At 37.3% G+C, this 27079-nt stretch overlaps 1 protein-coding gene across 1 annotated transcript in view; it reads left to right on the forward strand.

Moving 5' to 3' along the window:
- The window catches only part of LOC150097776 (dynein regulatory complex protein 1-like), a 303397-nt gene that overhangs the window by 65289 nt on the left and 211029 nt on the right, over nucleotides 1-27079 (forward strand). Inside the window, exon 6 of the mRNA XM_090406989.1 lies at nucleotides 17499-17573. Coding sequence (XP_090263115.1) covers nucleotides 17499-17573 — 75 coding nt within the window. The remainder of the gene's footprint in view (nucleotides 1-17498; nucleotides 17574-27079) is intronic.

Genomic DNA, 27079 nt, shown 5'->3' on the forward strand with positions numbered 1-27079 from the left:
CCTATCTTGAACACCATGGATCATTGAGTCCTCATACATTATACCTCTTACCATTCCCTCTCTCCTACTGTTTCTATTTTCTCCTCTTCTAGCACTCCCATACTCCTCTCTCATTCTGTCTCTCCTACTGTTTCCATTCTCTTCTGCTTTAGCACTCCCATGTCTCTCTCTCTCTCTCATTCCATCTCTCCTACTGTTTCCATTCTCTCCTCTTCTAGCATTCCCATACCTCTCTCTCATTCCATCTCTCTTACTATTTCCATTCTCTCCCTTCTGGTATTCCCATACCTCTCTCTCATTCCATCTCTCCTACTGTTTCCATTCTCTCCTCTTCTAGCACTCTCATACCTCTCTCTCCTACTGTTTCCATTTTCTTCTCTTCTAGCACATCCAAATTATGCTTAACAATAAAATAATAGAACATGTTACAGAATTTAAATACTTAGGAAATATAATCTTGCAATGCAATACTGATTCACAGTTGGAAGGAAGACTACAAATTTACAATAGAATGAATGGCATAATTAAAAAAAATTTGGAAAACAAATGAGTAAAGAAATTCAATTAAGATTACATAATATGACCTCTGAACCATCTCTCAAATTTTAATTTGGAAGTGAAACCTGGATTCTAAAACAAAGAAACAGACAAAGATTGGAAGGAGCACAAATGAAGTTTCTAAGACCTTTCCTGGGACTCACTAGATTAGATAAACAGAAAAACACAGAAATAAGAGAACGATTAGACACAAAGAACATCGTACAAGAAATAGAAGAATATCAGCAAAATTGGCATCACCACATAGAAAGGATGGATAACAATAGGGTTCTCAAACTAGCATATAAATATAAACCTACAGGAAGAAGAGACCGCAGACATCTAAGACTAAGATGGAAAGACCAACTTCATCTGCAGAGCAGGAACAGGATAAAAAGCCTATACCTGAATTGCTCAGATGACGATTAAATTTAAAACTGTACATAGTTTTATATATTTGGGATCAGAAGTTAATTGTAAAAATGATATCAGTACTGAGATTTAGATATGTATTCTTTCTGCAAATAGATGCTTTTGTGGACTTAGGAAACACCTAAAGTCACATCTGATCTCAAGATAAACAAAGATAATGATGTACAAAGTACTTGTAAGACCAGTGTTAACTTATGCCTCTGAAAACTGGGTATTATCATTGACAGATGGAAGATTGCTAGGTCTGTTTGAAAGAAGAGTTCTCAGATATATTTTTGGAGCGGTGCAAGAGAATGGTGTGTGGAGAAAAAGATATAGCCATGAACTATACAGATTATTTAATGAGCCAGACATTATTAAGTACATAAAAATAAATAGATTAATTTGGACTGGACACATTATATGTCTAGGTAGTAATAGAATAGTTAAGAAGATGTTTAATGCTAAACCAGAAGGAAAAAGAAACATTTGAAGACCTAAATTAAGATGGGAAGATGGAGTGATGCAAGATATTATGGTTTTAGGAGTCAAAAATTGGAGGAGTTTGGCATTGAATAAGGAAGGCTGGCAGAACTTTCTGAAGAAAGCCAGGGCCCACATAGGGCTGTCGAGCCAATGATAATGATGAGCTATGCATGTGAGAGTGGGACTTCCCACAGTGAGTCTCTTGACTCCATGGAGGTTTGCTAATAACAATAATAATAATAATCAGTTGTAGTGGTTCACTTGCAAAATTGTTGCTATAAACTGAAAAATGTTTGAAAAATTAGTAAGATTCAATGAACAAAAAAAAAAAAAAAAAAAAAAGAAAGAAATATCTAGTTTTTTTTTTTTAATTTCTGGTATATGTATATGTATATACTTACCTGGTTAACTGAGTAGTCAGCATATTCGCTCTTCAACCAACAGGCTGTAGGTTCAAATCCTATATTGGGCATGGATGTTTGTGAATGTCTGTAGGTGAGAAATGAATTTCAATTGCCTGGTGTCACAACATATTAGAGGTCGGCATTGGCTTGCCGATTGAAAAAAAAAAATTATCTATGGTCTCTAGAGCAGAGTTTCTGGATTATTATTTGAAAATTAATTAAAATGTAAAACGCAAATAAATAAAATCCAAAAAAATCTCTTAGTGCCACCAACAGTAATAACACATTATAGATTTACAATCTGTCATGAGTGGCAGACAAATAAAAAATATAGTCTTCATTAGTGGCTTTACGCCATTCTTATAGATTTGCTTTCATTGAAGTTGTTAGACTTAATATTGTCTAAGATGGACCTTCCATGTTGAGTCTTAAAACTTTCGTGTAAGTTAAAAATATTAATACTAATTTCAGCACTTTGTTCTGCACACATAGTTTTGAAGAATTTTAATGTTAAACTATGTCAGTATCTGCACACTACATAGCACAGCATTTAAAGCAGTATTTTGCTTTATCTAGAAGTTAACTATTCTTTGACATATTGTATGAGTCATCAGCAGTCTGTTAAAGCCTTTAGAATTTTCCTATCTTATAAAAGCACAACAATGCAAATTTTGAGTCATAATCACTATGCAGTATTCTGCAGAATGTTATTACAGCTATAAAAAAGATTTTAATTTTAAAACATTGGAAGTTTTAATTAGCTGTATATTGTTAAACTAGAGTAAATTAAACTTATCAGTTTCACCAAAACTAGATGACTGGTTGTTTCTTCAGTGTATATATATATATATATATGAAAGAATGATCATTGACTTAGTTAACATACATATTTTTCTAAAAAGACTAAAACCAAGATTTTAGTAAAAAGGTTTTTAATATTAAAGCATGATTAGTTTCAGCTTGTAACAGCCTTCATCAGGTGACATTATAAAAGAAAGGAAAAAGAAAAAACATTAAAACTCTGAAGCTTAAATAAACTATGAACAATGTAGAGAGTCTCTATACATAATTGACATTAAAACATTGTGGTTGTATTTAAAGCTGTTCTTTCGTTTGTTGTATTGTTGGCAAAGTGCATGCTAGTAGCATCTTGTGAACGCCAGTACATGATTACAGCTGAATGACTATCTGGGAGGTTGTAGCTCAAGTTATTATTTAGATGAACAGGATTGAAGATGATTTCCCTAGATATATATATATATATATATACAGGGTGTTCGGGATAAATTTGACATATTTATAATTAATTATATTTTTCCGTAAGTTACATGTATTAACACACACTTCTCTTCATTTAAAAGGTTGGACCCTTCTTCATTCATATACAAGATGTCAGAAAGGATGGATAGCTGGAACCCACCTGAATCATGGAAGAGAATAACTTGTATCATGATGATTCGTGCCGGCCATCAAAATAAGGATATTTCGACTGCTGCCCAATGCTCCCTGAATACAGTAAACACAATCAGGCATGAACTAGAGACTTGCAATGGTGACTACGAGGATGTAGCTAGAAGAAAGATCCCTAGCAGACGATCTGATTGCGTTCGTACAGCAGAATTCCTCGCAAATCTGCAGGAACAGGTGTTGAAGATCCCTGGCATTGGAATTCGGGCTTTGTCACGTGAAATGAATGTTGCAGCCTCTACTATGAAGCTTGCACTCAATGAAGACCTCCGCTACTACTCATACAAGCGCCGCAAAGGTCAGCTGCTTACAGAAAAGGCCCGTGAAAAACGTTTGATAAACGCGAAGAAACTTCTAAGCAAAGTGAAACATCCTGCGGAACCACAAACAATCTGGTTCTTTTCCAATGAGAAAAACTTTTGCCAGGATCAAAAACACAACACGCAGAATAACAGATGGCTTGCATACAGTACAAAGGACATTCCTCGTGTAATGCAGACTAAATTTCCCCAAACTGTGATGGTTTACGGATGTGTATCCTCTGAAGGCAATGTGATGCCTCCGCATTTTTTCCAAGAGGGCCTCAGGTTGACTTCAGATGGCAACGTGGAGTTGCTAAACACTGTAGTCAAGCCCTGGATAACAAGGGTAGCCAATGGTAGGCCGTATGTATGGCAGCAGGATTCGGCCCCTTGCCACACCTCTGGGAAAAGTCAAAAATGGTTGTCTGAAAATTTCTACGACTTCACCAGTCCAAATGTTTGGCCTCCAAACTCCCCAGACCTTAACCCCATGGATTATTTTGTATGGGGCGCAGTTGAAAAAGACACCAATCGCACTTCCAGTAATACAAAAGCCCAGTTAATGGATAAAATTAAAACAGTTTTTGCGGCCCTTCCCAGGGAGACTGTAGCATCAGCTTGTTCGAGGTTCCGAAGCAGGATTGAAGCTGTGATCGATGCTAATGGTGGTTATTTTGAGTAAATCTTGTTGATAGTATTGTAATTAACTCTGCCTGTAATGTTTTTTGTCAATTCATTAAATTTAATAGATACAAAGAAGATTTTCTTTTTCCTTACGAAACTGTCAAATTTATCCTGAACACCCTGTATATATATATATATATATATATCCAGCAAAGGTTGGTCAATTGATAGAGCCTCTGCTACTAATGGCTCATGCAAAAAGTTAAGCAAGTTTTAGCATGGTTAGTAGTTGGAATTGGATCAATTGTTCGATGCTGTTGGCACACTCTCCCTCGATGAGTCTTTGAAATCCCTGGAGGTGTCGCATAATAATAATATATGACCACAGGTAGAAAATGAAAAGTAAGCAGCAAAATAAGAAACAACAAAGGATGGAAACAGGTAAGTCAGTAAGTAATGGAAATCAGGTAAATGACATTGTTAGTAAAACGAAAAGAAGTTATTTGGTATGGTGAATCTATAATAAAACATGCTATTGATGAACGAGTTATAACTTTGAGTTTTCCTGGAGCAAAAATTAAGAATATAAAGGAAGCAATTCAAAAACATTGTAGGTACTAACGACTAGGTACTAACGACTTAACTAGTGATAAGTTCAGTATGAGAGAGTACATGAAAGGGTTGTTTGAAGAGACGAGAGTGAAGAGTGAGAAAGTGAAAATCATCAGTATTTTATCTTGATATGATAAAAATGAATTATGAAGGGCTATGATGGCAAACAATTCAATGCATAGGCTGTATAAAAGGAATGGATGCGAGTTTTGGATCTGTGGAGTGAGTTTGAGGGAAGATTGGATTTGTATAAGAGTGACTGCCTACACCTGAATGTGTTTGGTATTAGGAGTCTAGAAAACATAATAACTGGTATGAAACCTAACACAGTCAGGGAAACTAAATTATAAAGGGAGGAATGGTGAGAATGTGAGTGTAAGAGCGACAGTGTTATATAACTGTGTTAATGACAGGAATGGGCTTTGTCATGGAAATGTTGATGAGGAGAGAACGATTTCGACTTTGTGTTCATCCAGTATAGACCCATCAAACGTGTGCAAAGATGTCTACATGTATTAAACACTGGAGAAGAATAGAGATCTCCAATTTGTCCAACTGTGTCATGCAGACAAGAATATACAAAAGAACATGAAGGTAGATTATTGTATCTGTACACGAATGCTAGGAGTGTCAGAAACAAAGGAGTAGAGTTTATTGCCTTAGTCAATATGTTGGGACCTCAGATTGTAGGTATTGGTGAGACCTGGCTATCAGAATCAGAACTACTAACTGATATTGAATGTCAAGGGTACAGCATTTTTAAGAAGTATAGAGAGGAGAGGAGGGGACATGTTGCTAATGATATTGGATGACTTGAATCCAGTTAGAGTTGAGACCTATGATTGTAGTACTACTAATATATTTCATGTGGCAGCGAGTTTGAATCCAGCTGGTGTGAGGTGGAATCTAACAAAATCAATTACATAGTGTGGTGTTGTTACAGACCTGGTGGATTGGGTGCTACTGATGAAGAAATACATTACCAAATAGAAAAGATGAGCCTTCAAAGGGTAATCATAATGGGAGACATTAATTATCCAAATATTTATCGGGTGGCAATAGAATCTCATAAGAAGAATGAAAATGCATTTATTGAGCTGTTACGGGACAACTTCCTCAAGCACCATTCAATCAAGTATGCATCCTCCCATCAATGGATCCCAAACCTCAAGACTTTACATTTTGCTGCATTGCACTGATATCCCCATTCATTTGCCCATCTTTCTGGTTTATTCAAATCCACTTGCTCGGCTGCCACATCTGCACTATTACTGATAACCCTTCCCAGCTTCACATCATCTGCAAACAACTGAATGTGCCCTTGCAATCCATTGAGAATATCATTGATATAAAGGTTGAACAATACAGGTCCCAGTACTGAGCCCTGTGGAATCCCACTTGTAACCTTCTGCTTCCTTGATATTGCCCCACCAGACACAACTCTCTGATACCTATCAGTCAGCCAATTCTGAATCCATTTGACTAACCTGACATTTAAACCCATGTGCTGCAACTTAAATATCAGCTTATCATGCGGCACCCTGTCAAACAGTTTTGAAAAATCCAAAAAAATGGCAGTATATGCCTTTCCCTCATCAACTGCTCTTGTCATTTTATTATAAAAGGCAATCATATTACTAAAGCAAGAGCGCCCCTTAACAAATCCATGTTGATTCTCACAGATAACATTACCCTCATCTGCCCAATACTGTATATAGTCCCTCACTAATTTCTCCAAGAACTTAACAACTACTGATGACATGCAAACAGGCCTATAATTAGACACTTCCAGTCTGCTACTGCCCTTATGCAGCGGCACTGTCTTACCTTCCTTCCATTCCCTGGATACCTTTCCCGCAGCCAAACTTTTATTGAAAAGCCTGTATGGCCTGATTTCTGATCAAGAAATGGACTAATAATTATTAGTCCATTATTTTATTAAATATTATTAGTCCGAAATATGGTGTTATTGATTATAATCAATAACACCATATTTCGACATAAAGATGTGCACAAATTCCACATGGAGAAAAGACACAAGAAAAAAGAAGAGCTTTGTTTACTGTATTCTCATTGATAGCGTCATCTTCACTTTGATTCAGTATAAGGATGTATACCCTATGGAAAGAACGTATGGTAATTCCATTGCACAAGGGTGGTTCAAAGACCGACGTATCCAACTCTCAACCAATTAGTTTCTCAGGAGTGGTGGTGAAGATTTTGGAAAAATTGATTAGGGCTTGAATTCAGAAATGAGTTGACAGTGAATCTCTGGTTTGCAATGAGCAACATGGGTTTACTAAGGTAAGGTCATGTTTTAGCAACTTACTTACATTCTATAACAATATTACCATTGAACTAGACAAGGCAAATGGATATACCATGATAGTTTTGGATTTTGCTAAGGCTTTTGACAGAATACAGCATGGTAGATTCTTACATAAATTGGAAAATATGGATTTGGTTTAAAGAATATTAGCGTGGATAAGAGGATGGCTGACTGACAGATATCAAAAAGTGGGATATGGGGGATGGATCTACAAGGTTTAAGCTAACAAGTGGTGTACCATAAGGATCAATGCTTGGTCCACTGTTATTCAATCTATACATTAATGATATTGGGAAGGATTTGACAAGTGACATACAGCTATTTGTTGATGATGCAAAGATAGGTAGGGTAATCAGGAATGCTGCTGATATGCATTACTTGCAGAATGATTTGAATAGGCTGGAATTGTGGACATGGGAAAATGGATGTCAGTTCAATATCAGTAAATTTAAAGTCATTCACTTTGGTGTGATTAGATATTCAATGTCATATTATATTGGTGGGAATATTCTTGAAGAAACTGATGAAGCTAGGGGTCTTGGAGTGTTAGTAGATAGGAAGTTGAAATTCCGGGGCCATGTAGCAAAGATTGCAAATACAACTCAAAAGATAATTGCAACGAGGAAACGAATGTTTCCATAAATATAAAGATGTAATTTTGCCTCTTTACAAGGTCTTGATATTACATTACTTGGACTATTGTGCACATGTCTGGTTTCTGTTGTGATTCTGATATATTGGAAAGAGTGCAAAGGAGAATGTTAAAAATGATATCAGGATTGCGGAATACTGATTATGAAGACAGATTGAGAATTTGTAGAATGCAGACACTAGCAAACAGGAGAAAGGAGGGTGATCTGATTGAGACTTACAAACTTCTGAAAGAGTCATACAGGATTTCAATTGATGGAATTTTTCAGTTTATGGAGGGTGGGGAAAGGAGAAGGCATCCTTGGAAGCTGAGAATGAATGCCACTAAGAATAGGGTGAGGGCTAAGGTTTTCTTGCATACGGTGGTGCATGATTGGAATGGATTGCCTTAGATGTTATCAGTGCCAGCAGTGTGAATGAATTCAAGAATAAGTATGAATACTGGAGTGTGTAGTATGTGGCCTCTCTCGATGAGTCCGGTACTCCCTGGAAGTCTCTCTTAATAATAATATATTATTATATCTGCAAAGAAACAAACAAATAAACTGTAAATCTCAGGTAAACCATTAACAGAACAAACATTAGAGTTTCCTACACAAATCAATTGGCTGGAAACAAATTGGGCACAAATTGCTGGAAATTGTATAAAGAGGGTGTGAGTATATGATGAGGAGAATCGTCTTTGCATGGAGAGTGGTTGGTGAGTAGAATGCATTGCTCGAGTGTGTTGTGAATTTAGATACATTGAATCATTTTACGGCACAGTTGGATTTATTGCACATTGTGTGCAATAGTGTGTACCTCTCACAATGAGTCTCTGACTCCATGGAGATCGGATGTTAATAATATGCAGGGAATCCTTTTATGGCCTTTTTTCAGTTGAAGGCGAGTTAGCTGATCTTATTGGAGGTAGCAAGTTTTTTTTTTTGCATGGAAACTCAGGTTTTTCATCCTGCAAACAGATAAATTAGCCTTCAGAACACATGCAATTTACAGATAAAAAAATATTATTGGTGATGATGTGTGGAAGATGGCGTTGATATTAGTAGTGTCATAGTAGGAGAATTAAGTAGTAGCAGAAAGAGTGAAATGCATTTTGCAAAGTAGAGTAGAGTAGAGTGCCCTCCCATGATGAGTCCATGGACTCCCCAGTGTCACATAATAATAATAATCAATCCACATCCACATTTTGGATGTGAATCAATATCCAGAATATTGATTTTGGATAAATCAAAATCTCCTGAGTTTGTTAAAAGATGACAATCGTATACAAAAATACCTGGAGTCCACAAATTTATATTACATTAGTAGAAGAAGAAGAACATCTAAGCTATATGTCACAAAAATTAAAAAAAAAAAAGTTTATTGTACAATGAAACCTGACTAAACAAACATACGTAATAACCACAGTAATAAGTTTTAATAAGTAAATATTTCATCCTAGGTATCTTAGGACATCGTCAGTACGGTTAATTCAAGCAATATTAGGAATAACATACAGTTAAGGCACATGATTACAATGGAATCCCAATATGTGTGCTGTAGCGTGTTATAAAATTAAATTAAAATATATCTGGAGAAAAAAAAAACGATGGACTTGTTAATTCAAAATTTTCCATCTGATATTGTTGAATTATTCAAATTTGTTATTACATCCAGTTACTTCACTTGGAAAGAAAAAAATTACAAGCAAGAGGAAGGAACAGCAATGGGGTCTCCCTTATCACCAAACTTAGCAAACCTGTTTCTAGAATACGTTGAAGAAAAAATTTTCACATTTAAACCCAAACCAAAAATTTGGCTACGTTATGTCGATGACGTCTTTGCTGTGTGGGGGTCAATCCGAACAAGAATTGTGCCTTTTTCTAGATAAAATAGACCTTCATACTTGCATCAAATTTACACTAGAAAAAGAATCTCCACAGGGTATCTACTTTCTGGAATTACACATCCAAAGAAAAGAAGATGGATCCTACTCCACTTCTGTCTATCGCATGCCGACATTTTCAGGTCGCTACATTCACATTCTTCTGCTCATCATCCATCTCAAAAATTTGGCATCATTAAATCATTAGTAACCAGAGCACACAGATTCTGCTCCTCTGAAAAATCTCTAAACCAAGAATTGGAAATAATCAAAAATACAGCCATACTAAATGGATACAATCTTAAAATAACTTAAAAAATCATCAGTCACTTTCCCACACACATCAACCTAGACAAGAACAAGCCCATAGAATTCCCATATCTTATGTCAAAGGCATCTCTGAACATCTTTCAAAAATCATGAAGAAATACAAACTTGCTACTACCTACAAACCAATCAACCAGATCTATAACTTGTTACCTTCTCCTAAAGACAAACTCTCACCTCTGATGCTACCTGGTGTGTACAAGATTCCATGCTCCTGTAAATTGTCTTACTATGGACAGACAGGCAGATCTGTTTATAAATGCATTTCGGAACATCAAGACCATATCTGTCTTATCAAACCACAGAAATCTGACTTTGCACAACACAGAGTTGAAAACCCAAACCATTTGATCCATTGGGAGAAGACCAAACTTCTCAATAGATCTTTATATAAACATGAACATTTATATAAAGAAAGTGCTGATCCCCTACTTCACAGACCAAATCTAAACCATGATAATGTTCTTGCTATTCCTAAAGTATGAGAAATTGTCATACGAAATTGTGTAAAATAATTTTTATATATGTTATCTTATTTTTTATATAAGAGGTGGTATCAAAAAGTTTCGAGACTAGGTTTGTAACATGCTAACAGATGGCAGCACAATGCTGCACACGGTCACAGGGAGCACCTACCTTCATAAGTCAGTGTGCCAAAAGACATTTTCCTGTGTACATCTGGAACTGTGCAACTGATGCTATTCTGACCACCTGAATTACCACATCTGCGATTTCATCATGGACAGCAAGTTAGAACAAAGAGCAAATGTGAAATTCTGCATGAAACTGGGCAAATCTGCCACAGAGACATTTGATATGATTCGGAAAGTTTACGGCAATGCTGCAATGAGTCGTTCGAGGTGTTTTGAGTGGCACGCGTGCTTCAAGAGCAGAAGAACATCACTGGAAGATGATGAGAGATCAGGAAGACCTTCAACGAGCTCAACCCCAAAAAATGTCGAAACCATTCGGCAACTTGCACATGAGGATCATTGGAGAACACTCCACAACATTGCTGCCATTGTCAGTGTGTCATACGGAACAGTCCAGGCAATCCTCATTTGTGATTTGAACATGCGTCGTGTTGCTGCCAAGTTCGTCCACAGGCTGCTGACCCAGGAGCAGAAGGAACACCGCGTAGAAGTCTGCCAAGAACTCCATCAACGTGCCATGGATGACTCATCCTTCGTCATCGGATCATTACCGATGACGAAGCTTGGGTGAACGGGTATGACCCTGAGATGAAGCAACAGTCTTCACAGTGGAAGAGCCCATCATCTCCACGACCGAAAAAAGCAAGGCATGTCCGCAGCTCAACCAAGTACATGCTCATCGTCTTTTTCGACATTCACAGCATTGTGCATTGAGAATTCGTCCTCAGGGGCCAGACCGTCAATAGCAAGTTCTACTGCCAGGTTTTAAGGCATCTGAAGGAGGACATTTGGTGAAAGCAACCAGATCTGTGGTGTTTGGAAAACTGAATGCTCCATGACAGCAGTGTACCCTGTCACCGAGCTCTCCTCACATGTGAGTTTCTTGCCAGAAACAACATGATCTCACTTCCGCACCCACCCTACTCGCCAGATTTGGCTCCTGCAGACTTCTCCCTCTTCCTGAAGATCAAGATCCAGCTCAAAGGTCACCTTTTTAATACCATTGCGGAGATCCAATGCAAATCATAGAAGGTTCTTGACATGCTTCGAAAAGAAGACTTCCAGAACACATTCCAGAAGTGGCAAGAACTCTGGGAGAGCTGTACTGATATGCAAGGGACTATTTTTAAGGTGATAGTGTGTAAACGTAGATAAATAAACTCATTTCTCGTAAACAGAGCTAGTCTCGAAACTTTTTGATACTACTTCGTATGTTACCTTTTTTTTTTCCTCCAGATATATTTTAATTTAATTCTATAACACGCTACTGCGTGCATATTGGGATTCCCTAACTGTATGTTATTCCTAGTATTATTTGAATTAACTGTACTGATGATATCCTAAAATAATTAGGATGAAATATTTACTTATTAAAACTTATTACTGTGGTTATTACGTGTGTTTGTTTAGTCTTAAAAAAAATATGGCCTTGCAGTGTTGTATCTGTTACTAATCATAGAATATGATATTAGCCACCATGATGTATTTATTATTATTGTTCTCAGGCATCTCCAGAATCAAAGACTCATTGTGTTGGCCTGCTGCCCATTCTGATTATTGTTCACTGATATTTATCATTTCTCTCCTTGATTTCATTCACTGTCATAGCACTCACAACAACTTTCTGTAGCCCATTCCACCCTCCAAGCACAAAATATAGTCCTGATACCCTTGCTTACCACACTCAGACAATTTTCATAAGTAACTCCTCATTCCCTCTCTCTTCTTGCCATGTATTGGAAAAAGTTTTCAGTGTCAATCCTCTAAAATCCCTTTAATAACTTAAATGTTTCTGTCATGTTACCTCTTTTGTTTTTTTACCTATTGACCTAGTCTCACAAAGGTCACAGCCTTTCAATCTCTCATGTAGCATTCCATAGACTTCCAGTACTCTTGATCACCCACATCTGGATCTTCTCTATCACTTCTTCATCCCCATAGAATTCAGGCGATCAGATGAATCCAGCCTCATAAAGGAGAATGATAAACTCCCTATCTCTGCTTTTCGGTGTGTTCTTCAACAACATAATCTGATGTACTAAGACAACTTTCCAATAATACTCTAAACTTCAACTCTCTATTCACAGTGACCAGTGGCATCTTAACAAATTTGAGCACCCCTGGCTAAAAAAATTTGGTACCTTAATAACATTGGATTGAGCAATAATTAAATAATATATACAATTAATTATATGTATTATTTAATACATATATGAATCAGTGGTGTCCCTGGGCTATAGCACATTTAGCCCAGTGGATAAAGAGGCCCTGACAGTGACTGCCAAATCCCTGGCTTCATCAGTTTCCTGCAGTTAAGTTTCATCAATATAGTACAAAGTCTGTAATCTCTATCTCAAGCTTTCTCTTACTTTATCTTAACTTGGCCACATTAAACTGGCAGGTGTTATGCATTTTTCCATTCCTCCAGTCTAAGTCATTCTGCAAGATCTCTGCATCATTTTTATTGACTGTTCTTCTTCCTAGTTTTGCATTGATGACAAACAGTTGAATATATCTCCTCAAATCATTTCCTCTATCACTGATGTGCAAATTAAACAGAAGCAGATTAAGTACCAAGTCCTATAGTACATCACTAGTTGCCAACCTTCTGGATTCAGTTCCCCATTTTACTCCTATTTCCTGTTGTGTCTATCAGCCACCCTCTTATCCAAATCGCAATCTTCATATCTATCCCTGTTTGCTCTAATTTATATAACAGAGTTCCATGTGGTATCCTGTCAAATACTGTTGAAAAGTCCAGCAGTATAATTTAACTGTAATATCAGTATCCTGTAACTGAACTGTTAATGTATTATAAAAGTGAGTAAATTACTAAGGCAAGACCAGTTGGCTGAGTGGTTAGCATATCTGCTCTCCAGCCTGTGGGTTCGAATCCTTCATGGGCATGGATGTTTGTGATTGTCAGTGAAAATACTAGTGGTGGTGGTGGTCAGCAGTAGATGGCATTGGTGTAGTTGTAGTTGGTGGATTAAGTGGTGGAAACAGAGAGTTGTAGAGTATGTGCCCTCTCTCGATGAGTCTTTGGACTCCCTGGAGGTTTCATGTAGTAATAATAATAATAATAATAATAAAAAGACCTACTCCTTTACAGAGCTAGGTTGTCCCCTGTAGAGTGTCACATTCCTGCCCGGACCTGAATTCTTTTACCAACTTCTCTAGTATCTTAATTACCACCACCATACTGATTGACCTATAATTGCTACCTCTGTCTTAGAGCTTCTTTTCAGTGGAAAGAGAGCAAAAATAGTGGTTCTATTTTTGCTCTCTTTCCACTGCCTAGGCACCTCCAAAACTGAGACTTAAATAAACAGTTGAGCAGCCAGATTCACTTGCACATTCTTGTAATATAATACACAGACTTATATTCCATCTAATCTCATAATTGTATTTGCATTAAGATTTTGCAATATCATAAACATCGTCAACTCATCTATCTCTGTTCTCACGACAATCATTGCACCATCTGGCACAGCAAAATCTCCACCCTTTTATTATTATTTTTTTTTAGGATCCATCATAAAAAATTTCTGAAAGTTATAGGACCTGAAAATATTTAACTAGTAAAATACCATGTCAAGGGTGGATAAGTTTAACTATTATTATTATTTGACACCTCCAGGGAGTCCAAAGACTCACCGAGGGAGAGTGTGCCAACAGCATCGAACGATTGGTCCCCTTCCAACTACTAACTGCGCTCAAACTTACTTAACTGAGCCATTAGTAGCAGAGGCTCTACCAATCAACCAACCTTTGCTGGTAAATATATAGATCCTATCCTAACTATCTTGGAGACAACATTAAAGGAACAGTGATAATGCATCAAGAGAGAAAGGAGAACATTGAAGACCAGTCATGGATATTTTGATTTTACGTCTCCTGATATTGAGATTAATCAATAAAATCCAAAAAAAACTCTATTTAAGTTATCTACAATCAATACCAATCTATATTTATGAAATATGTTCATCATCAAAGGGAGATAATAGAAAACTTAATCACATTTGAAAAAAACAGTACTGAGAAGAATTTTTGGACTATCTTACACTCAAAATACTGAGATATGTAATTGAAGACATAATGATGAAACTTGTTTCAAAGACCGCATTCTATCATTTATAAGAAGTTAAAGAAGTGAGTGATTTGGTCACATTCGGAAAGTAGATGACCAGTTAATCAAACAAGCAAGTATTTAAGCACAAGAAAAGACCCATAAGAAAATCCCATACACTATGGATGGAAGTAGTAATGAAAAGCCTACGACAGCTGGATGAGCACTTAACATCAGATACAGGCAATGACAGAAACTGAGGGAGAAACCTAATGATGATAGCATTGCACCTAAATTATTTTTTTCATTCCAAGACCCCATGGAGTCAAAGACTTAATGCAGGAAGTTTCCTTGTCATACACACAACTCATCATACCATGCTTTAAATACATTCAAATTTGCTACAGACACCAAACACTCATGCAATGCATTCTAACCATTCACAATTCTTCATGCAAAAAACCTGCTTCCCTTGCTCACACTCTATTTATACATCTTCTAGGATTGACCTCTTGTTCTCCCACCATTTTATGAAAATTCTTTCAATGTTAATCTTATAAAACCCCTTACCAATGTGTACATCTCTATTGTATCACTCCTCTTCCTCCTATCCACTAGACAAATTGCATCTTCTCAACATTCCAGAGACGAGAAACTACCTTAGTCAATCACCTCTGGACCCTTTCCAATATCTCCTCATCCTTTTGAAAACCAGGCACCAAATCTTTGCACAATAGGCCATATGTGGCCTATTGTGCAATAATAATAATCAAGGGTTAATACAATGAAACCAGGATCTCCTTACTTCTACAAGTCAGTATCCTCCATATCATTGTCAGAATTCATTGTGTTGTCCTCACAATTTTGACAATGTGTCCTTTAAATTTTAGATTCCTATCCACTTTCACACCCAGATCTCTTATTTTCTTTGTCTTTTCCAATATATCCCCACAAAATGTGTACCCTACATCCCATGTTTGTTTTCCAAATTTTAAAACCTACATTTCACAACATTAAACTGGCATCCTTATTCCTGTGTCCATTCACTCAGTTTATTCAAGTCCTTTTGAAAGGCCACAACATCTGCTCTACTCCTAATAATTCTTCCCAATTTTGCATCATCTTCAAATCTTTCCCAATATCATTAACTTACAGATTAAATAGCAATGACTCCAAAACAGACCCCTGATTTACACCCACTAGTGACTTTTCTCTTCCAGGATATTGCTCCCCAATACTAAACTTCCTGATAGATATCAAATAGCCAATCTCGAATCAAATGTACTAATCTAATATCCAACCCCATCTGTTCTTGTTTGACTATCAACTTATCATGTGGCCTTCGATCAAAAGCTTTTGCAATATCTAAGTATACCACTTTGTATCCATCTACCTCGTCCAGTGCAGCTGTCATTGTATTGTAATAAGTAAGTAGATTACTAAAATATGACCTCCCTTTAGCAAATCCGTGCTATCCATCAAAGATAATACCGCTATTGTCAACCCCCTAAATGGTCTATAAGTTGTTAAAGAAGAAGACAAGCATCATTATTACTCATATAGATCCTATCCTATCTTATCTTATGGTTACTCCTTATTCCTGGAGGTGTCCTGTGTCCTATGTCGAAGCATATGTTCACGGGGCTTGCTTGCCTGTTCCAGGGGATGAAAAACCCGAGTTTCCAGATGAAAAAAACCCTCTACCTCCATATGATACTGGCTAACTCACCTTTAGTCGAAAGAGACCAGATAAAGATTCCTCACATCATTGACAGGAATCAAACTCAAGTCTTTCCAACCAAAGGGCTTTGTCTATACTGAATGAGCTATGGAGGCTCACTCATATAGATATGATCACCTATTTCAGTTTCTATCTAACATATAGTCTGTTTCTGCCTTATGCATTTTCTACAGGTACGTACTTTCGTGGAGTGCTGTTCCAGCAAACTGGCATCATTAGTCTTTTGCAGTTCAACTGCAAACTAACTAAACCTGCTTCTCTTCTTCCTCCTTCATCCCATCTTCTGTTCTCTGGAACAGTGCTCCTCACAGAATTTTCCTCAGTGACTCTAGCCTCTAGCTCTTTGTGAAGAATATAGATTCCTCCTCTCTTAACCCCTACCTGCATAGCACAAATTCCTCCTCTCTTAACCCCTACCTGCATAGCACTTCAGAACCTTGCAGGTTCTGAAGCTTCTCACGTGTGGGAGTGAGATAAAAAAGAAATAAATAATCAGAATATTCTCAGAATGTCTTGTGCATTTGCCAGCCTGGTTGGCCGAGTGGTTAGCGTATCCGCTTTCCAGCCACAAGGCTGCGGGTTCAAATCCCCCCCGTCGGCATGGATGTTTATGATTGTCATGAAGATGCTAGTGATGGTAGTGGTGGGCAGTAAATGATGATGGTAGTAGCAGTTCATTGTAGTTGGTGGATTGAGTGGTGGAGACAGAGAGTTGTAGGGTAGGTGTCCTCCCTCGATGAGTCTTTGGACTCTCTGGAAGTGTCTCATAATAATAATATTTTATGACTGATCTGCAGCAATGATGGGTGCAAAAATTATCAGATGCTGATTATTGTTATGTAATAGCATACTTAACATTTTTACTCAACATTGCAGCACTTCATGTTCAGTGAACAGCTGTTATGAATTAAAAGGCAGTTTGATTATATTAAAACTGTTTATATTATTACTTTTGGCTGTAATGTATCAATTTGTATTATCAACAGAAGTTTAATTTTTACTTTTTGTTTTCCTGCAGATGGTGAAAGAACAAAAAGAAATTTGTAAGGAAGTTATTAAAGATAAAGACGGAATGATTTTAAAATTACAGGAGGTAAGTCAAGGAAAAATGTTACACTAAAACAAAGGAAGCATTTTTAAATTGTAGTTGATGACATGGAATATATAAAAGAATGAATAAGTTCATGTATATTTTTATAATAGTTGCATTTTCATTTTTTATTATTATATCAATTTCCTGCGATGTGTTGTCTGAAAAAAAAAAGATAAGTTTCAATATTAATTGGTAATGATATATTATAACTTTGGTGTAAATTTAGCATAATTTTAGTCTTGTTTTGTTGTGAATCAGTGTGGCCTTTTCAAAAAAAAAGGGGTATGTAGTTACCTTCATCAACTACCCTCATTATTATATTATGAATGGCAACCAAATTACTGAAACAAGAGTGCCCTTTAATAAATCCATGCTGACCCTCACAGATGGTATTACCCACTTCTGCCCACTGCTGTATACTCTCTCACTAATTTCTCCAAAATCTTAACAACTACAGAAGAAATACTCACTGGTCCATAGCATACTACCATTCTTTCACTACCTTATCTTCCTTTCACTGTTTGGGTGCCTTTTCTATTCTCAGACTTTCTTGACAAGCCAGGTCAGTGGAGCTGTCAATTCCTTAGCACATTCTCTTAAAACACAGGATGAAATCTGATCCTGTTGCATTGCCTAATTGACATCCAGAATGCTTAGTATTCGAAACACGTTCTCCTCATACACTTTTAAGCCTTGAATCCTCCCTGTTCCTCTAGTAATAAAACCTACTTTGCCAAGACAAAATGCCCTTATAAAGTGATCATTAAACTACACCACAATGTCCTTTGTATTGGTCACTTGACCTCCATTTTCATCTAACAGTATCATTCTTCTGCAATCATTTGTCTTCCTACTAGCCATATAACAAGAGAAGGCCTTAGGATTTTCTTCGGTTTGCAGAACTAATCTATTCTCTTATTCCAGTCTTCCTTATTATGTAGTCTCATGGCATGAGTCTTATATTCCTAATGCAACTGCTCTCCATCCTATAGTATCTTTGCATTTTCAATACTTTTTTCGACTGTGGGTTCCCAAAGGGTTTTTGCAAATTTGGAAATCATATTTCCTTCAAAAGCTCCAGTGTACAGCTTTTGAAACCCTGTCATGCCTTTATTTATAGTCTGTATGAGCAATCTTGTTGCAAGAACTAATTAGATGCCCCACTGTCTCTTCTTTATCTCTGCACATTTGGCATTGCTATAGTTCTGGATCTTTTCCTTGACTGCATTAATTTGTAGTGATTGTTCTTGAGCAGCAATATCAAACCTTCTGTCTGTTTCTTGATGTTGCTATACTGATGCCATTGCCAAATTAAGCAGCTGTCAATTTCCCTTCAGTATCTTTCAATATTGACCATGGAGTGCTTTATTTTTTTATTTTCAAAACGTCTGATCTTATTATTATCAGGCCTCCATGGAGTCAATAGACTCATCGTGGGAGGTCCTTCCTAGAAAACACAAAGTCTATCATACTACTGCTTGAACTCATTGACCGTTTGTGCAATCGCCACTCTATCATGCAATGCATTCCACAGTTCAACCACACTCCATGTAAAGAAACCACTCTTCACACTCTTGCTCACAGCTTCCTTTCATAACTTCCAGGGATGGCCCCTTGTCTTAACTTCTTCCCTCCACCAATCAACAGAACTCCCCTGTGTTAACCCTATAACTACCTCTCAACAGTTTAAAAGTCTCAATCATATTACCTCTCCTTCTTCTATCAACCAAATTCTGCAGTCCACATTCCTTCAGCCAATACTCATAACTAACATTGTGCAGTCCTACAACCATCTATGATATCTGCCTCTGTACCCTTTCCACAGTTAATTTATGCCCTGCAAATCCTGGACCAAATTTGAGAACAGTAGTCCAAGTTTGGTCTGATCAGGGCTTTATATAATGGAATGACAACTCTTTTATCTCTGCATGCGAGTGTCCTCATTATTGCAGCAATTATCTCGGCTACTTTCACCACCTTGGCAATATGTCCCCTGAATTTCAGTTTCTATCAGTCACCAGCACAGATCTCTTGTCTCCCCTACTTCCTCTAGTACAGCTCCTCCAACAGAGTGTGCAGTCTCCAATTAATGTGTCCCAAACTTCAAGATATTTTGCTGCATTAAACCGACACCCCATTCATTGCCCATGTCTATTTTATTCAAATCCTCTTGCCACCACATCTGTACTATTACTAATAACCCTTCCCAGCTTCATATCATCTACAAACAACTGAATATACCCTTGCAATCCATTGACAATGTCATTGATATAAAGGTTAAACAATACAGGTCCCAGTACTGAGCCCTGTGGAACCCCACTTGTAACCTTCTGCTTCCTTGATATTGCCCCACCATACACAGCTCTCTGATATCTATTAGTCAGCCAATCCTGAATCCATTTGACTAACCACACATCTAAACCCATGTGCTGTAACTTAAATATCAGATTATCATGTGGCACCCTGTCAAATACCTTTGCAAAATCCAAAAAAAAATGGCAGTATATGCCTTTACCTCATCAACTGCTCTTGTCACTTTATTATAAAAGGCAATCATATTACTTAAGTAAGAGCACCCCCTTAACAAATCTATGTTGATTCTCACAGATAACATTACCCTCATCTCCCAATGCTGTATATAGTCCTTCACTAATTTCTCCAAGACCTAACAACTACTGATGATACACAAATTGGCATATGATTAGATGCCCAGTCTGCAACCACCCCTTATGCATTGGCATTATCCTACCTTCCTTCCATTCCTTGGGTGCCTTTACCATAGCCAGACTTTCATTGACAAGTCAGGTCAAAGGAGCTGTCAGTTCTTTAGCACATTCTCTCAAAACCCGTGGTGAAATACCATCCATTCCCAATGTTGTGTGGGACTGGATGGTATTTCACTGACATCCAGAGTACTCAGTATTTGGAACACACTCTTCTCTTGCACCTCTAAACCTAGAACCTGCTGCACCCCTCTAGTATTAAAACCTTCTTCTCCAGAAAGAAATACTCCAATAAAGTGCTCATTGAACAACTCCACTGTGTCCTCTGCATCAGTCACTCTATTCCCATTTTTATCCAACAATGTCATTCTTCTACAATCATTTCTCCTCCTACTGGCCACATAGCTAAAAAATTCTCTAGGATTTTCTTTAGATCTTAGTGCAAATCTCATCTCGTATTCCAGTTTTGCCTTCCTCACCATAGTATTCACTCTCCTGGCCTGAGTCTTGTATTCTTCATGTATCTGCTCTCCACCTTTCTCCTTATATCTCTTCCATAATCTGTTTTCACCTGCAGTTCCTGTTTGATATTGTTTATCATCCACTTTGCACCAAATTTTGTCCATCACTTGTAGAATACAGCTTACTATTGCTGCTAACAAATATTCCTTCACCATTTCCCAAGCACTAATGATATCCTGGCCTTCCAATTCTGCACTCTATGGAACTTCCCCAAGTTGATATCTAGGACTATTATAATCACCCACATGATAATTCCACATATGTTCCCTTTTCTTTGATATTCCTGCATGTCTCCTCATTCAAATGCAAGCGGTCTCTCACATACAGTTCCTTTCTGTCCTCAAATGGCCTCCAAGCATCCACATATTCCAATCCTCTTTTCTGACACAATCTTTGATACTCCTGCATGTCTATTCATTTTTCAAGTCAAAAATTGCTGGCCTGGCTGGCCGAGTGGTTAGCGTATCTGCTCTCCAGCCAAAAGGCTGCGGGTTCGAATCCTGCCATGGGCATGGATGTTTGTGAGTGTCTGTGGAAATACTTTAAAAACAAAGGGTATACAATTTATAGAAATGGGTTTAAAAGTGGTATACAAGTAGAAAAAGGTTGGGAACCACTGGTATAAACCATAAAAATTTCACTGTTTCTATACCTATCATTATCTCCTCCATACTCCACTCAACTCAGCATTACCTCATGTATTCCCCCTTCTCCCAGCACCTATTCCCACAAGAGCTACCCCTCATAATTCTAGTTTCCCTACATTTACACACCTACTCATTCAGAGAACAGAATTCTCTTCAGATGCCTACATCCTTCTTCGTTCAAACGCAGGCCATCTCACGCATACAATTCCTTTCTGTCCTCAACTCTTACCTTCTACTCAACTCATCATTATAATACCTGGACAACACACACTATCTTCCCTGTCTGAGTTTTCTTCTATACAACCTCACCACCTGATTTACACTGCCTCTCAAGTCATTTGTGCCCACCCTCACAATCATCTCATCCACCCTTTCACCCTGCTTAATTGCCATAGTCATACTTTCTATTGTTTCTCCAGGAAAACACTCCTCTGGCATCCTATCTTGCATACAATGGATCACTGAGTCTCCATACATTACACCTCTTACCACTCTGTTCCTTGATTGTTCTGCTGCATTCCTTACTCTCTCTCACCTCTAACACTTTCTCTGTGTTTCCATACTTACCTGCTATCCTGGCATCTCTCTCTATCCCTGGTTCCAGCACTCCCTCCCATTCCTCTCATTCTCTCTCTCCTACTGTTTCTATTCTTTCCTCTTCTATCATTCCCATAACTCTCTCTCAGTCCTACTCCGATTTGCTTTGCATTCATGTCTTCCATTTGCTTAATCTCATCTTTCACACTTGTCAGCTCATCCCCAAGACATTCCACCTCCTCTTTCAACTCATCTCTCTCTCTCTCTCTGCAAGCTACCCACTCTTGCTTGCCCTTCATCTAAACTTCACCATTATTCAAACTTTCAACACTCCCTACTCTTATTTTTTCATATATATTTCCTTCGTTATTCTCATCCTCTATCACACTACTCATCTCTCTTAGTTGATATTCATCCACCTCTGATGTGATCCTGCTGAGGTTTGTTATGGTAATCTCTAACTCACAAAGTTCTTCCCATTTCCTACATTTTCCCTATATATATATATATATATATATATATGTTAAAGATACCAAGCTATTTTAAACCTGGTTTTACTCCATTTCCCAAGTAAGCAAACAGACAAGTAAGTCAAGTTTGTGCCTGCAAGTATTGCAAGTCTAGGTGGCCCCACACATAGTGTAAGTCAAGGCAACTCGTGGTAAAGGCGGATAAGCTCTGATCACTATTCTTAATATTTACCCTTAATGCAAAGCACATCTCCTGGAGAAGATGTATGATGCTATGTATTAAAGATAAGGGGCCACTACCCAGACAGGTTTCGACCTTTATTGAGGTCTCATCAGTGGCAGCCAGGCTAAAAATACCAAGATTTTAGTAATACAGAGCTTATAAGTATTTTACCAGAACAATTACCATAAGGTGTTTTAACCTTATTAAATAAAAATCTCAGGATGAGAGATATATGTAGAAAGTATTTTACCTTGGGTATAATAAACATTAAAGATACCAAGCTATTTTAAACCTGGTTTTACTCCATTTCCCAAGTAAGCTAACAGACAAGTAAGTCAAGTTTGCGCCTGCAAGTATTGCAAGTCTAGGTGACCCCACACGTAGTGCAAGTCAAGGCAACTTGTGGTAAAGGTGGAATAAGCTCTGATCACTATTCTTAATATTTACCCTTAATGCAAAGCACATCTCCTGGAGGAGATGTATGATGCTATGTATTAAAGGCAAGGGGCCACTACCCAGACCGGTTTCGTCCTTTATTGAGGTCTCATCAGTAGGAGCCAGGCTAAATATATATATACTCCCTCATCTCTCACCTACCACATACCCAATTGCTGGGATGCATACATACCACAAGCACCGCATACTACAAAATCCTGTATTATGCTATGCAAAATGTAGTCCTTAAATAGAGGAGGACTTGCCATTTGTAATTTGATGTGCGGCTGCCACCATCATTCAGATAGTGCCGAGTAATAGAAACTACCACAACTATACTAAATGCTCTACTCTATTATACGCTCTACTAAAAGTATCAACTATACTTAACTATAAACTATATTACAACTATACCAAATAACAAAAACTTATCTTCTTCTCTTCTACCGTAGAACGCGTCCCACTCTGACCTCGCTGACTCAGTAAGAATAAACCAAAAATAAACACAATATAAACAAAAACTAAACTCCAAAAGCAACACCACTGAAGGACACTTGTATCACTGAAAAAATGTAGCACAATTAGCCAAGAAAGCCACACTATATACCGATTAAAAACATTTTTTTTTTTAGCACTGCTCAAATCTACTGCCACTTCTTCTGTGACTCTAGCGCATCATTAATGTTTATCATTAATAATCATTAACCATTAATAATTCTATTCTATTCTATTCCTTCAGCCATTCTGCTGGTGGGGGGTAGCTATGCTACTGTACTATAGAAATGATTATGAGCAAGGTGGTTTCCCATTGCCTTCCTTGCTGTAGTATATCCTATGACTGTAGCCTGTGTGTTCACAGGGCTGGTTTGCCCGCTTACGGGATGAAAAACCCCAGATTAACTGCTGGAAAAAACCCTGCTGTCCACACCCAAGACTGGCTAACTTGGCTATGACTGAGGAAGATCCTTAAGCTCCTTATGCCATTGATGGGAATCGAACCTAGGACACTCCTTCCCCAGGCATGTGGTTGCGAAGCTCATAGCCACTAGGCTAACTGCACGGACTCATTAATCATAATATTAATATATCTTTTTGCCATTTCTTTCTCCTTGTACTACTTTTTTGAATCTACTACATTCGCTAGTTTTTGTTTGAAGCTGTAATTAGCTAACATCTTTTTTTGTGTACTAACATTGATGTGATCATTCAATGCTTGCTTTTCTTCTACTTTTGTTTATTTGCCTTGTAAACAGCCATAGCCTCCACTTTTTCTGGCTATGTATAATTGATCCACATCATTGCATGGGTACAAGGCATGATTCACTGTTCATTTTCATGTTATAAAATCAAATGCATCCAGATTGGCTTGTGTCCAGTAAGTTATAAAAGCTCTGTATCTGATCACATGATGAGCCATGTAATTGATTGCTGTTAGTGTTCCTCCATTCAATTTGGACTGTAGAACTTGGTAAACTTTTTTTCTGAGATAAATATCTGAAAACAGTATTTTCTGACTCTTTTCAGATATTGAGATTCAGTTTTCTTTTTCACTTTTAAACTCAACTCAAAATATCAAATGTTTTGAACTGAAGGATTCCAAAGTATTTCTAGGATTCATTCTGGGACAAGTTTTTAATTTTCCTTCCATCTGCAAATGTGATTCCTTTTCCACCTATTATTTTTCTTAAACTATGGAGAGTGTTGCACATTTCTCAAGTCTAAATTTTATACAGATATCTTCACTGAAGATTCAGACTGTATTGACTCAATTTCTCTGGATGATTTTCCATAGAGTTTTAGATCATGCGATATATTTTTTCTTCTTGCTTTGATGTTTGATATCTGAAACTAGTTTTCTTTAAAATTAATGTTAAAGGATTCACTTCTAGAATGAACAAAAGAAGTGATATGACTCACTTTGGAAAATTCCTTTCTTGATATTCACTGTACTCAGATTGATTATTAACTGAGTTTTTGACATGGTCATAACATGAAGTTTCTCATGTCTTTACTCACTCCAAAAATTTCTGCACATTTTCTAATCCAAGTATGTGGCAAGAGTCAAATGCTTTCTGATAATCAATCCATGCCATATATAAGTTTGCATTTTATCTTTTTGAAATTTTCAAAATGATTCTGTAAGTTAACAACAGGTCTTTTGTTCCTCTGGAGATTTTGCAACATCTATTTTGTTCAATAAGTTGGTATCATGATAAATATTGACTAATCAAAGTTGTTAGATTAGTCAATATTAGTTAGTTGTTGGCAGGCAAGTTTTGTCCACTAATTAGTTGAAACAGCTCCTTTTTTCTTTGTTTTTCAAAATCGATGAATTTTCCTCCATGGTTATCATCTACTCTTCAATTGAGCCTGTTTTAAATAGATTGTTAAGTTGTTGAGTCAATCAAGCATAAATATCAAGTACTGGTCAAGTATTTGAATCAGAACCCATGCAGTGCATCTTTGCCTGGTGCATTCAAATTTACCTGAACCGTTTCCTTCATGGGCCCAGGGCTGCGCCGTGCGGTTGTGCAGATTGTGCCCTACATAAGGGCGCTTGAAGATGAGGGGCATCATTTCACCAAGGGAAATAATAAAAAATATATATAAATTTTCTTATTCTTGAATTATATCATACTATATAAATTACACAATTACAAATTATAATTAATGCAATAAAAATGAAATTTTAAGTCAGTCAAATTTTTATGAATTCTTAATAATTTAACAACATTTTTAACTTAATACATCACCAGTTTTATTATAATTCGTTTGATAGTGTTTGTAGTCCACAAATTTTCAGTTTGCCCTCATAATCTCCATTTCACAGTCCTGATATCATTCTTAACACTCTCCTTTGCATCCACTGCATTTGCATCACCATGAAAACTAGGAGACCAGATTTGCACACAGTAATCCAGGTCCTGTAAAGAAGCAAAATTCTCACCATTACAATTATTCTCTGAATTGCATTTGCAATTTTTGCTGTATGTCCTTCAACTTCCTATCTACTAAAACAGGGATTCTCAACCTATGGTATACGTACCACTGGTAGTACGTGATACTGCCTTACTGCTACATCTAATATCTTGAATTAAATATAGTGGTACGCCACTGGAAAAGGTTGAGAACCCCCTGTACTAAAACTCCTCCACCAAGTTCCCAGCCTTATTAGTTTCTTCTAGCACAATTCCATGAATACAATATGCCATTGGATATCTCATTACACCAGAGTGCTCAATCTTACATTTATTTACATTGAACTGATAGCCATTTTCACATGCCCACGATTCCAATCTATTCAAATCATTCTGCAAGTACTGCATGTCTGTCACATTCTAAATTACTCTGCTATCTTGGCATTGTCAACAAACAGCTGTATGTGACTTGTCAGATTCTTCCCAATTTCCGTAATGTAAAGATTGAATAACAATGGATAAAGGGTAGATCACCTGGTACACCAATTGTTACCTTAAATCTTGCAAACTCATCCCATACTCCACTTTTTGATATTAGTCATTCGGCCATCCTCTTATCGAAAATAATAGTTTATAATACAATCCAATATCCTCTAACTTATAACAGCTTTTATTATTATTATTATTTAGGCCTCCAAGGAGTCAAAAGACTCATCGCGCGAGGTCTTTCCTAGGAAACACAAAGTCTATCATACCACTCCTTAAACTTATTGATCGTTCTCACTCTCACCACTCTATCAGGCAATGCATTCCATTGTTCAACCATCCTCCATGCAAAGAAACCACTCCTCACCCTCTTGCTCACAGTTTTCTTTCATAACTTCCAGGGATGGCCCCTTGTCATCACTCCTTCCTGCTGTTCAACCAAGTGAAAGAACTCCCCAATGTCAACCCTGTAACCACCTCTCAACAGTTTAAAAGTCTCAATCACCTCTCCTTCTTTTTTCCACCAAACTCTGCAGTTCACATTC

The sequence above is a fragment of the Typopeltis vanoorti genome, chromosome 17, assembly GCF_054136105.1.
Source record: "Typopeltis vanoorti isolate ZY-2024b chromosome 17, IOZ_Tvanoo_1.0, whole genome shotgun sequence".
NCBI classification, from domain to species: Eukaryota; Metazoa; Arthropoda; class Arachnida; order Uropygi; family Thelyphonidae; genus Typopeltis; species Typopeltis vanoorti.